This window comes from Hylaeus volcanicus, chromosome 1 (genome assembly GCF_026283585.1).
Source record: "Hylaeus volcanicus isolate JK05 chromosome 1, UHH_iyHylVolc1.0_haploid, whole genome shotgun sequence".
Classification (NCBI taxonomy): domain Eukaryota; kingdom Metazoa; phylum Arthropoda; class Insecta; order Hymenoptera; family Colletidae; genus Hylaeus; species Hylaeus volcanicus.
Window position 1 is genome coordinate 3,824,682 of NC_071976.1, and position 11,921 is coordinate 3,836,602.

At 35.6% G+C, this 11,921-nt stretch overlaps 1 protein-coding gene across 2 annotated transcripts; it reads left to right on the plus strand.

The window, feature by feature from the left end:
* Positions 1-54: 54 nt before the first annotated feature.
* Positions 55-9,440, plus strand: LOC128873212 (zinc finger RNA-binding protein). 2 transcript variants are annotated; one of them, XM_054116604.1, is made up of 12 exons: positions 55-433; positions 536-778; positions 1,057-1,220; positions 1,546-1,881; positions 2,270-2,836; positions 2,941-3,654; positions 3,778-4,063; positions 4,139-4,326; positions 5,317-5,465; positions 6,658-6,753; positions 6,955-7,075; positions 7,353-9,440. In XM_054116604.1, the coding sequence occupies exons 2-12, from the start codon at positions 729-731 to the stop codon at positions 7,634-7,636; spliced, it is 2,955 nt and encodes a 984-aa protein (XP_053972579.1). In that variant the 5' UTR covers positions 55-433; positions 536-728; the 3' UTR covers positions 7,637-9,440. The 2 variants fall into 2 exon arrangements, with proteins under 2 accessions (XP_053972579.1, XP_053972588.1); XM_054116613.1 differs by having other exon boundaries at positions 2,381-2,836.
* Positions 9,441-11,921: the final 2,481 nt, after the last annotated feature.

Below are 11,921 nucleotides of genomic sequence, written 5' to 3' on the forward strand. Positions count from 1 at the left end.
AGTGAAATTCTTTATCTTTGACTTCTTAGAAATATTTATGTTGTACCCATGTGCTATTTGTGCTCTTTGCTCTTTCGAGCAGGATGTTATACTTATTAAAGTATGGAGACCAAATTATCGAAGTCTGAGTATAATTTTTTAGTAAACGATATTTCGTTCTTTTTTTTATTCAAATTAGCCACTCAAACGAATTCTAGTTTCCGGTAGTTTGCACATCTAGGGACTTTTGTAGTGTCTATTAGAGAGCGCTCCGATTCGGATAGTAGTTTACTATAATACTAGGGGGCGCCGAAAAAAATTTGTCGAACGCACGCGTCGCCGGCAAAGTAGCCCTTCCTTGCGCACACCGGACGTTCGTCGCAACACGCACCAGCCGCGAAAATTTCGCAAACTACATACTACCCCGGGAACCGGAGATAACGAGAAAAACGCAGTAAGTTAAGTTCCAATTAACCGCATATACCTGTCCGCTTCGTGAATACTTTCTCGCGGTAGTTTCTCTGGCTAGTACGGTAGCGCGTTGATTTGCGCGAAGGTAGTTTGTCGGAGGACGACGCAGGGTTCTCGTGGAAGCGGCCACTGAGGGCGCGGCATTCTTGCAATTGTTGCGCCCGGCTCCAACAGAATAACCAATAGGAGCCGCGGCAGCGCCGCCATTCTATCGAGTTCGTGGCACGCCCTACAACTTCCTCCATTGTCCTTCTTTCCGGGATTCTCTGCGAGGAAGGATGGCTCAGAACAATTATTTTGGGTTTACTCACGGCGGAACGCAATATGGGTACGAAATCGATTGCATACCATAATTATTAAGTAGCTAGTGTTAAGTTTATCGAAAAATCGCGACGGTAACTACGTTGGCCGGAGTAATATCTGTTCGTTAAAATCGGTGCACGCGAGAGCCCAGCCGGCTTGGCCGCCATTTCTTGCTGAGAGTTAGAGCGTCCATCGAGCGTCTCTCCCGGGCACGGATCCGATAGAGGTCTTTTTCGTTTTGCCCGTTTCCATTTTACTTTCAATATCTCGTCCGTAATAAAATGTATTCGTTCTTTCGAATAGAGCGACCAGCGCAGCCGCTTATCAAACTGGTCAAGCGGGATACGCAGTAACTCCAGCGGCAACCGCCGCCACGTATACTCAACGACCCGCTGCCGCTGCGGCTACAGGTTACGAAACTTACCAGGCGGCCGCCGCTGTAGCTGCTACAGGGACCACGTACGCTGGTGAGATCATTTTTCACTATTTATTTCATTTCTTTTACGTCTTCGTTTCGTTACGTATTAACCCCTCGTCGACGGACATTTTGGAGCATGACCGTTCGGTAACTGCCGGAAAATAACGTGTACCTGAAAATTACTTACAATGTATACATTTTATTTTAATTAAATGCATCAATATTTACGTATTTAGAGAGCTAATTGATTTTTGCATGAAACGGTAAAAGTATGCCTATCATATGCAAATATTACGTGTAAAGAGTTAACAGTTGAAACTTTAGTAACCAAGTTTCATAAGTTTTTTTAACTCTATTGTACTTTTTTGTTACAGCTGCTAATCCTGGTACTGTGGCCCAAACGTACGATTACGGTTACGGACGTGCTGCCCCTGCAGCTACCTACGACACTAAAAATTACTATCAACCACCTACAGCACCAGCTGCAACATATACTACTACAGAGACGCACTATCAAGCTGCAAAACCAGCTTATAGTACGACCAGTGCTTACACAGGCACAGCAAGACAAGCCACTACTACTGGACAAGCTAAAACTTATCAAGCATCGAGTACTGCTTATCAGCAATCTAATCCTACGCAAAGTGCAAACTATTCAGGATATACAGCACCAGCTACTCCTGCTGCGACACCATCCACGACAACAAATAGTAAGTTTTTATTGCATTGTGTTTATGTTTTTCGCCAAAATTCAATATCCTTTGTATATGTCCTGTTAACCGTGATGTAGGCACTAATAATATGAAATTGATCCTCTGGCTATGAAAAATGATGTATACATATAAAATATCAAATTCTGCTAATGTTTCAAACCATGATTTCGTTTGAAAGTTTAGTAGAATTGAATATTTTTAAATGTTAAAGAACTAATAGGAGTTGAAGATTTTATAGACTTGAGTATTGTACACTTTACTTTGCAAATAGTTCGATAAAGCTATAGAAATACTCGTTTTGATGGATACAAGTTAGTAGAATGGTTCCATGAATACAAAGAATTGATTCCTCCAAAGTTTGAGGTTTCAATTTCATTTCCCTTAGAAACGGCGAGTACAACGTATTCCGGCTACGACGCAGCGCTATATAGCGCTGCGACTATGTATGTAGCCCAACAGAGTGCAAACAGCAATTCAACTAACCAGAAGACTGGAGGTTGGCAGGGCTACGGACGAAAGGCATTTGGCGGTGGAGGGGGAGGGATGAAGGCAATGCGGCCCAAGCAGCCCCCCAAACCTCAACAGCTTCACTATTGCGATGTCTGTAAGATCAGCTGTGCTGGACCTCAGACGTACCGTGAGCATCTGGAGGGCCAGAAGCATAAGAAGAAGGAAGCTTCTTTGAAGGTCCCACAACAACCACCAGCACGAGGAGCAGGCAACAGTCTACGTTGCGAGCTTTGCGATGTCACTTGTACTGGAAACGATGCCTATGCTGCTCACATCAGAGGTGCTAAGCATCAGAAGGTTGTAAAGCTACACACTAAACTTGGGAAACCTATACCAAGTGCGGATCCAACTGTTCTGAATCCAAAACCGGCAGTTGCTGCTAAAACTGCTGGAACTAAAAAGCCTACAGTAACAGCTACTCCTAAAATTAATTTTGTTGCTTGTAAGTATATTTTTCTTTTCATAATAACGTTCATACAAAATGCTGAATGCTAGAACAATGATAGCACAAACTTATATAATAATGTAATGATACAATGTTTACAGCTGGAAATTTGGGAACTGTAAATCAAAATCAAGCTACAGAAATGAAAACAGAAGATACTTCAACGGAAGAAGCTGTTGAAGAATCAGCTGTTGATGAAAAAGATATTCAACCAGTTGGTCAAGAATATATAGAGGAAAATAAGTCAGAAGATGGAAAGATAATTAGTTTCAATTGCAAACTTTGTGAATGCAGGTTCAATGATCCTAATGCCAAAGATATGCATATGAAAGGAAGACGACATAGATTTGCTTATAAGAAAAAGGTTAATCCTGACTTAGTGGTTGACATGAAACCAAGCATGAAACAGAGAAAATTACTAGAGGAAAAATTACGCAGACAACAAATGCGTGATGAATATTTGCGTCGTAGAGAAGAAATTAATCAGTTAGGACCGATGGGTCCAATGATGGACGAAGAAATGATGTACTGGGAAGAAAGACGACGTTATGAAGAGGAGTGTGAATACTATGAATGGTATCGACGTTATGGACGTGGACCAGGAGCTCCACCAATGCCTCGTCCTTTCCCAGGACCACCACCGATGATGATGTTCCCCGGACCTCAGAGGAGACCAGATTCATCCGACGACAAACACGTATTAGCTCATCATACAACTATTTATCCTAAGGAACAAGAACTGCTGGCAGTTCAGAAAATTGTGTCAGACACCGAGAAAGCATTGAAATTCGTGTCTGATACCTTAGCAGAAGCCGGTAATTTGGTTTTTTATAAATTTCTTATTACATATTATGAAGGATTAAAAATTAAGAAATTAATGGCTATTTATATTGTTACACATGTTAAGGACTTAACGAAAATATTTCTTCAAATTATAGGCAAGAAAACTACACCACCTACAACTAATGCTGCACCAGCAGCGACAAGTACGCCTATACAACCAAATGCAGATTCAGTGAAAGTAGAGGAGCCTGATAAAAAGAAAAATGTAACGCCACAGAAAGAAGACGGTAGTGATGGTAACCTGTTTTCGTTCCAAAAAGAAAAAGAAGATTCAAGAATACTCAGGGGTGTTATGCGTGTTGGCAATTTGGCAAAAGGACTTTTACTATCTGGCGATAACCATGTCTGTCTCGTAGTTCTATGCGCAGAAAAACCGACACGGTTAGTTGCAAAGAGCGTTAAAGCATTATTTATGTATAGGTTTGTACCTCTATTAAGTTTTGTTCTTTTTTGCAGAACTTTATTGAATAAAGTTGCTGAAATTCTCCCGGCTCAGTTGAAGATTGTTGCCCCCGAAGACACTTACAACGTTGGGAAACATCCGGAGTCAGCTGCTTTAACCGTTTCAGGAGGCAGCGTAACCGTCAGCGTAACGCTCACCAGCCCTCTAATGCGTGAAACACCTAAACCTACAGCTGTCGCAGGTGATTTTATCGCTCTATATTTTCATAGTGGCCAAGAAAAGGATAACTACAATCGTTTCAACAAATTTACAGAAAACGCCTTTTATTTTCATGCTATTTTTTAATCGCGGTATTTACGAGTTTTGTTTGTTCTTTTCATGGCCCAAACGCTTTTCTGTAAATTTTTCAAGCACTAGGAAGATGCAGGGGCAGCCAGGGACTTCAACGGTTGCCAGTGTATATACGCTCTAACATACAAAATTCCTTTCCTTTCCAATACAGCTGCGATTTAGTGTGTCCACGATTGACTATGGCTTGTATACTTTCGGAAAGCATTAAAAAGTCATCGAAACGAATAAATAAAATTGTAAGAGCGTACATATATATGTGTATATATTTTGTAAAGAAAGCCATTTTTTAACGGAAAAGAGAGAGCGTAAACTTGATACGATTAGGCGTCGCTTTTAAACATGTAGCAATACATTTTATAAGTTCTATAAATAATAAACTGAGCTGGAGTCTCCATTAAGGAAGAGTATGCTAATATGAACGTGGACACGCTTTTGGTATGAGGAAACAACGCTGAGGCAATCTTAAAACTATGGACTTTTTGATCATGCATTTAATACTTAAAAAAAAGAACCCTCTATTATCGAATGCTGTACGCATGTTGTACAATGTGCAGTAGACTCCTTATTCTAACCGACGATTCTCTTGATAGCGATACTTTTGTACGATTTGAGTAACGCTATCAAAATAATTAAGAAACATCGGTCGTTCTTTGAAAACTTATAACTTAAAAAAGGACGTACACGAATAGGAGTGACTTCAACATTGTCGTGTACTACATTCGATTAGGTTTATTTTTGTTTTTGATGAGAATGTTTTAGGCTATAGTTGTCAAGTTTAATGTACTTGAAATATAATTATAGAGGGAAAACCCAAATTGGGCATGATCAAACACTCTAAGTGTTGTCTAAGCGTGTTGTGCTTTCTTTGTTGGAATCTCAGATAATGCTGGACAGCAGCAACAGGGAGCTGCTCAACCGCAAACTACGCCCGCGGCGCCCGCTGTGACGAAACCAGATCCACCAGATGTACTTCCCAAGGCTAAGTGTTTGGAGGCTTTAGCTGCACTCAGGCATGCCAAGTGGTTTCAGGTTTGAATCAATCAACTCTCAGTTCAAGATTTCGAATTGTCGGTGTCATTTTGTTGACACTAACGACTGTTTTCTGTTATTTTCTCCTGATACGCGAAATGCGTGCAAGTTGTCCTCTCTCTCTGTCCGCAAAAAAGAGCAGTCTTAGAACTTCCAGCCTTGTGACAATTTTATTTTTACTACCATCTTCTTGTTGATATGATTTTGTCTGAAACATTTATTTGATCACGTTTGATGTTCGAACTCCGTACGTCTGCCAATCCAATTTGCACACTGGTACTGCTTGTCAAAACATACCAAAGGTTATTTATAAGATCATTTGTAATTTATAGTCTGTATCGGTCGTTGTATACGACGACAGTGGCAATGTTTGGTTAATGGCAGTTTGCTAAAACATGTATCTATAGAACTCTGATGTAATTTCACAAACAGAAACATTCAACGTGTCATCAGATAGTCTCAGACAAGGAGTTTAAGCATTATGTAAGTATGAATTGTAGCAATTGAATTACTGATGCACACTGAAAGCTTACATTTGCTTTGCTTCTAATCATCAACATCCAGAATAATAGGAAACTGTTTGCGGAAAATCATTTAAAAGTACATAATTTCTCTTAAAAGAATGTAGTTTTGTTTATTTTGTTTGTAATGCATTTAACTGCTTTATGATGCTTATGATCAAGCTTATTCATTATTCTGGATTAATCTCAATGCATTGTAGCCTAGACTGAGTCTGTTCTAGGTCTGTCTTAGAAGTTACTAAAGTTAGCGTTTTGTTCTCTATAAATATGTATCTGGTTCAATGCTTTCTACGTAATGTGCATTGTAAGCACTATTGACTGTTAAAAGACAGACAAGCACAAACACACAGTGGTGTCATAAGTATATCGGGTGTTTTTCAATTTATAAGTTCAACTGTTATATTTAGCACTTATCGAGTACACACTTTTTCCAATACGTTGTACTTTTTTTTAAATATTATGTTAGGTATTAATTGTTCAGGAAATAATAAACACCCGATAATTTTGATATGGGCTAATACTTAGGGGTTATAGGCACGAGGCTGGGAGGATAGCTAAAGCCCACACAAAGCAAATTAAAAATAGTTTAGGGCGTCGCATCTCCAAAAGGTTCAGAGATTTTAATGCGTGCATTAAATTGTATGTACTGAAGTACTAATCATATTTAACAGGCTAGAGCAACTTCACTGCAGAGCTGTGTTATGGTTATTCGCATAATGCGTGATCTTTGTAACCGTGTACCTACCTGGGGACCGCTAAATCCGTGGGTTAGTAGAGAACAATTTCTTATTACTTATTCCACATACTAAGTTTTACATTTTAAACGTATGGGAAAAAATATTGTACTATGATTAGTAAACGTTTCGCGTATTCGTAAATACATACTTTTGATTATTACACTAAACTAAATTTACTTACAGTTATTATAACACTAAATCGCTAGAAATAAATAAATATCTAATTACTAGGCATTGGAACTGCTAACTGAGAAAGTGATCAGCACTGCTGGAGGCCCGCTTAGTCCAGGCGAAGCTTTAAGGCGACTATTGGAGTGTGTTGCTGGAGGAATATTACTTCCAGGAAGTCCAGGTACTTTTCTTTCGTTATATATTTACCAATTATATTAACGAACAAAATGATAATTTAGTCGATAAAAAAAATGATGATACAGATGACGAGACTGAGCATATTGTGAATTTCATTGTTGATACTAAAATCGAGTGTTTTGATTTTTGCATCTCATTGAAGTGTTACACAATACTGCGTAGATGAATGGCAATCTGATTTTTTATCTTTTATATTATACATTATTTTACAGACAGTAATAGAACACAATAATAATAAAGAATATATTTTTGTGCCACAGGATTGTCTGATCCATGTGAAAAAGAACCAGTTGATGCAATAGGTAATATGACGGCGCAGCAAAGAGAAGATATAACTGCTTCGGCGCAACATGCTTTGCGATTAGTCGCGTTTCGTCAAATTCATAAGGTTCTGGGTATGGAACAACTTCCACCGTCCAAATATAAAGGCCGATTTGCTCGAAAGCGTAGACGTGACAACAGTAACGGAGAAGGAACAGACAGTGAAGCTTCAAAGAAAGATAAAAAGGCAGATGAGATCAAAATGGAGACAGACTCCAAATAGATCTACCAAAATATTCGCTTTATTGATTTACTCATAACTTATATAGTATAAGAAATGAATTTCTCTCGTGTCAATTGCTTGTTCAATGAAACGTTTCTATACCGGAAAGATGTCAAAATTTAGAGCGAAACTAATGATCTATTACTATACTATTAAAATTGTTTCGAGTATAGGTATTTCTTTGGACAGCTGGCGGCATCGTTTTAATTCGCAATCATACTTTTAATGGCGTGGAAAATGATTGAATCAGGTTATATTATTACGTAGTTTTATTTTATCTCGAACGCGTAATAACGTTATCGAATTTTTGCTTTCCTGCTAGTACTAAGTTCGATAGATCAGTGACAAAAATAATGAAAAAAATGTATTACTTCGACAATTATAATCACCTACCTTTTTTTTAAGTTTTGATTTCTTTTAATGTGATAATATGTCATTTCTTAAATCTCGTTTCTTGGGTTTATTTTATGAAATATTTCAATGTTATTTCAAAATACAGACGCTGCTATTTTTAAGACAAATAAGGTCCGTTTTGCAATTATATTATTCTATAAGATTTTTCAAAATTTAAGACCTTTCCCAAACAGGCAATTGGTACGATTAGTTCCAGCACTAGGATTTTGTCGAAGAAAATGATGAATGCGTTAATTAGTTTGAATTACTTATTTAGCTATATTTCAAAGTCACAATATACGATGAAGTTTAATAGAAAGGGTGGTAATAAAATGAACATTTATAAGTTTTGAAGTTAAGCGTAGGTTAGTTTGTATTGAGAATTCGTGTGTATGTTGTGTGTGTAGTCGTAACAAGTGCAGTGTTTCCCTGCACCAAATAAGTTGTAAGTTCACGTTGCGTGTATTGATTCACGCAGAAGATTCCAAGAAAGCAGAATTGCAAGTCGATTATTGAAATAGACGCTTTGCTGTCCAATGAGGGTTAAGTGCACGTGTCAAAAATTCCTGATAACTTGCAATTTCATTTAAAAATTTTAGGTAATCTAATATTATTTAATACATTTTTTTCTGACACTGTGTATGGATCTTCTGTTGTACACATGCAAATCCTCTTTGAATAAATCGAACATGCATGCGATAAGTATAAGGTTTTTTTCACTTCCATATTCCTTTGCGTATGTAGTATTCTATCAGATCTTTTAATAATGAATCGGGCTAATAAGAATCCTCTTAGTAAGAAGGCCACACACACAATAGCACTCTGATTGTACGATTATGGTTACTAGGTAATTTTTTACAAGAACAAACACTTGGCATACAAAGAAAGTTAATTTATTTTTTGATGGCACCGAGCAGAACTGAGACTGATACTGTATTAATTTTCTAATAAACATATTAGAAGATAGTGCGCAAAATTAATAAAGATTTCATTTGCATAGAGTTTTAGAAATAATTTAAATAACGTTGATTCTGTTTGGTGCAACTAGTCTTTTCAATACGAGTGTTCAGTGATTTAACCCCATTACTTTGATTTTTCACAATCTTGTACTTCGTAGACTTAGTATGGTTATTTTGAACCTTTTTGACTGAACTGGCACATGCTTTAAATCAATACAAACTCAAGCATTAGCCACTTTTCGTTTCCTGTTTGACAGTATTAATTAATTAAAATATATTTGTATATAATCGAGCTACATGACATGTATTTTTAATTTATTATCATCTGAACCAAATATTAATGTAACACAATGCGCTGTATGTTTGCAGGTGTTTTACAAAGAAAATTCGCAAACTTTCTCAACTCGGTTCTTGTAACCTGTAAGAATAAATGTGTGTAGAGCCTTGAGGGATTTTGATTATAAATACTATTATTTTCTCAGTATTAATAATTGAACGGCATAGTGAAAGTAAGCTAATTATGTTACCTTCTTTTTTATATGCATAAACACACCGTGCCATTTTATTTCATGTTAAAAAGCAATATTCAATTTAGTACGTGTGACGAAGCTGATTCATATTTGCAGAACATTTCTCAAAAAATTGAAAGGCAAATTTTGTTCATTCCTCAAATTAAAAAATTAAAATGTGAATTGAGAAATTACGTAAGAAAATTTTACTTTGTAAAGTCTGCGAGTTTTCGATATATATTTTTTTCTTTTTTTTTTTTTAGGTTAATAAATCTATGGTTATTGATCAATAATGTAATTGTGCACTTGACTAAAATCCATTACTTTGATGTTACTAATAAAACATTAAATTAAAAATGTACATAGTTTACCGTAAGTAAATGCATGTTTTCGAAATTGTCATGTATTTCAGTATAAAATAATGAAACGTATACATAAATCAAAAGTTTAATCTGTTGGTAATCGTAATTCGGTTTTCTTTTTATTTCTATTAATAATACCGACAAAATGGAACATACTACGCAGCAATAACTGATATTCACGTTTATTCATAAACATGTGGTAAGTAATTTTGTGGAATTGTCGGAGAACTAAATACTATAAATAGACAAAATATTTTCCAAGTACAACACTTAAACTACTATCATATGTAATATACGATGTATAAATATTTGTGTTAGATATTTATATACATTTATAAATTACAATTAATGTTGTTAAATTAATTTTTTATTAAAATTAATGAATTTCATTAGATATGAAATAGTTACGTCAGCGAAGTAGATAGATGTGGCAAGGTTCGTGATTGTACGTATTTTCTACTTTCACATACAGTTAACTACAATATTAAAATATTTTCGAACGAAATTTTTGACATAACCTATCCATATTTTATTCCTTCTATATGTGTATCGGTATATATATATACATATTTGCTTACAATAATTGGCTACATTTCATATAAATATATGTAAAATATCTACAGCGAATGTTCTGGAACAAGTATCGTGAAAAGCAATGAATCATCATTTTCTTTTGTTTAATCATTTGGATCTCTGTGCGCCATCTACCCGTATCAAAATGTGACAGTTTGAAGAGAAAACGTACACGAATAAAATTTTAAGTTGCGTAAAGATCATTATTTTGAGAACAATAATATATTATAGATGATTTTTATACATGATATTTATATTCTGAAGTTCATTGAACCCAGAAATTATTACAATACTCTTTGTCTGAGAAACCAATCGAATATGCCAACGTCAGAAATGCGATGACGACAGAAGATATAATCCAATAAGCAGCTGCGTAGAAATCTTCTGACTCGTTTGCGCATGATCAATGTGGCTTTCCGTTGGTGTCATAAAAGGAACGTCCGCTTTGTGTCCTGTTCAGTACTGCGAGATTTTTCAAAGAGAATTCAGTAGAAGAACTTACATCTTATTCGATTTTATTGAAAATTTTTGCTACATTACGAGGTATTTCTACAGAAGGTAAGAATTGTTACGTTACTATTTAAATTGTCTGATTGATTATTAGCAATCTAACATTTTGTTGAACTTCCACTTTATCTGTAGATTTAGTCGTCGTATTTACAATATGCAACATTTAGAGTGTTACCATTAAGTGTTAATGTAAAAATTGCGTAAATACAATGCCAAATGAGATACTAATTCTTTAAGTAAGTTAATTTGACCTGAAGGCGTCAACTATAGGCACTGGAAATATATTTTTGGAACGGTTTTGAAAGACTAAAAAGTAATTATCAAGGCACATACAAATATCGTATTAAAGTTACATATTTTAAAAACAAGTATATAACTTTTTCTGAAATAAATAGTATCGCAACATAAATGCATTTATACTTTCATGCTGCGTAGTAACAGGATACAAAATGGCGGTTATTCATTGATCCGTCTGACGACATTCATGACAATGCTATTTGGACTATTCCAGATTTGATATTTGTATATATTGATGAATATATTGCTCAATAATGTCCACAATTTTAACAATTTTTTTCAAAAAGATACATTATGCATAAATTAAACATCAAAAAATAATCTAAACAATTCGAACATACAATTTGGACTCACCCAAAAGAAAATACTGTGAATCTGTGGTCGAATTGTGATTTACAATCAAATTTAACTCTACAAACTGTATTTATCTTAATAACTATTTTCCTATTGAATTTACTTGATATTTAGTGCAGCAATTCCTTAAATTAATTTAATTTCATCCTGTATACATTGTGACAAATAATATACACTAAAAGTTATTCAGTATCCTAAGATTGTTTTAATATTTTTTGCAGATAAACATGCAGATCTTTGTTAAGACACTGACTGGCAAAACAATAACCCTTGAGGTTGAGGCTTCTGATACAATTGAGAATGTCAAGGCAAAAATTCAGGACAAAGA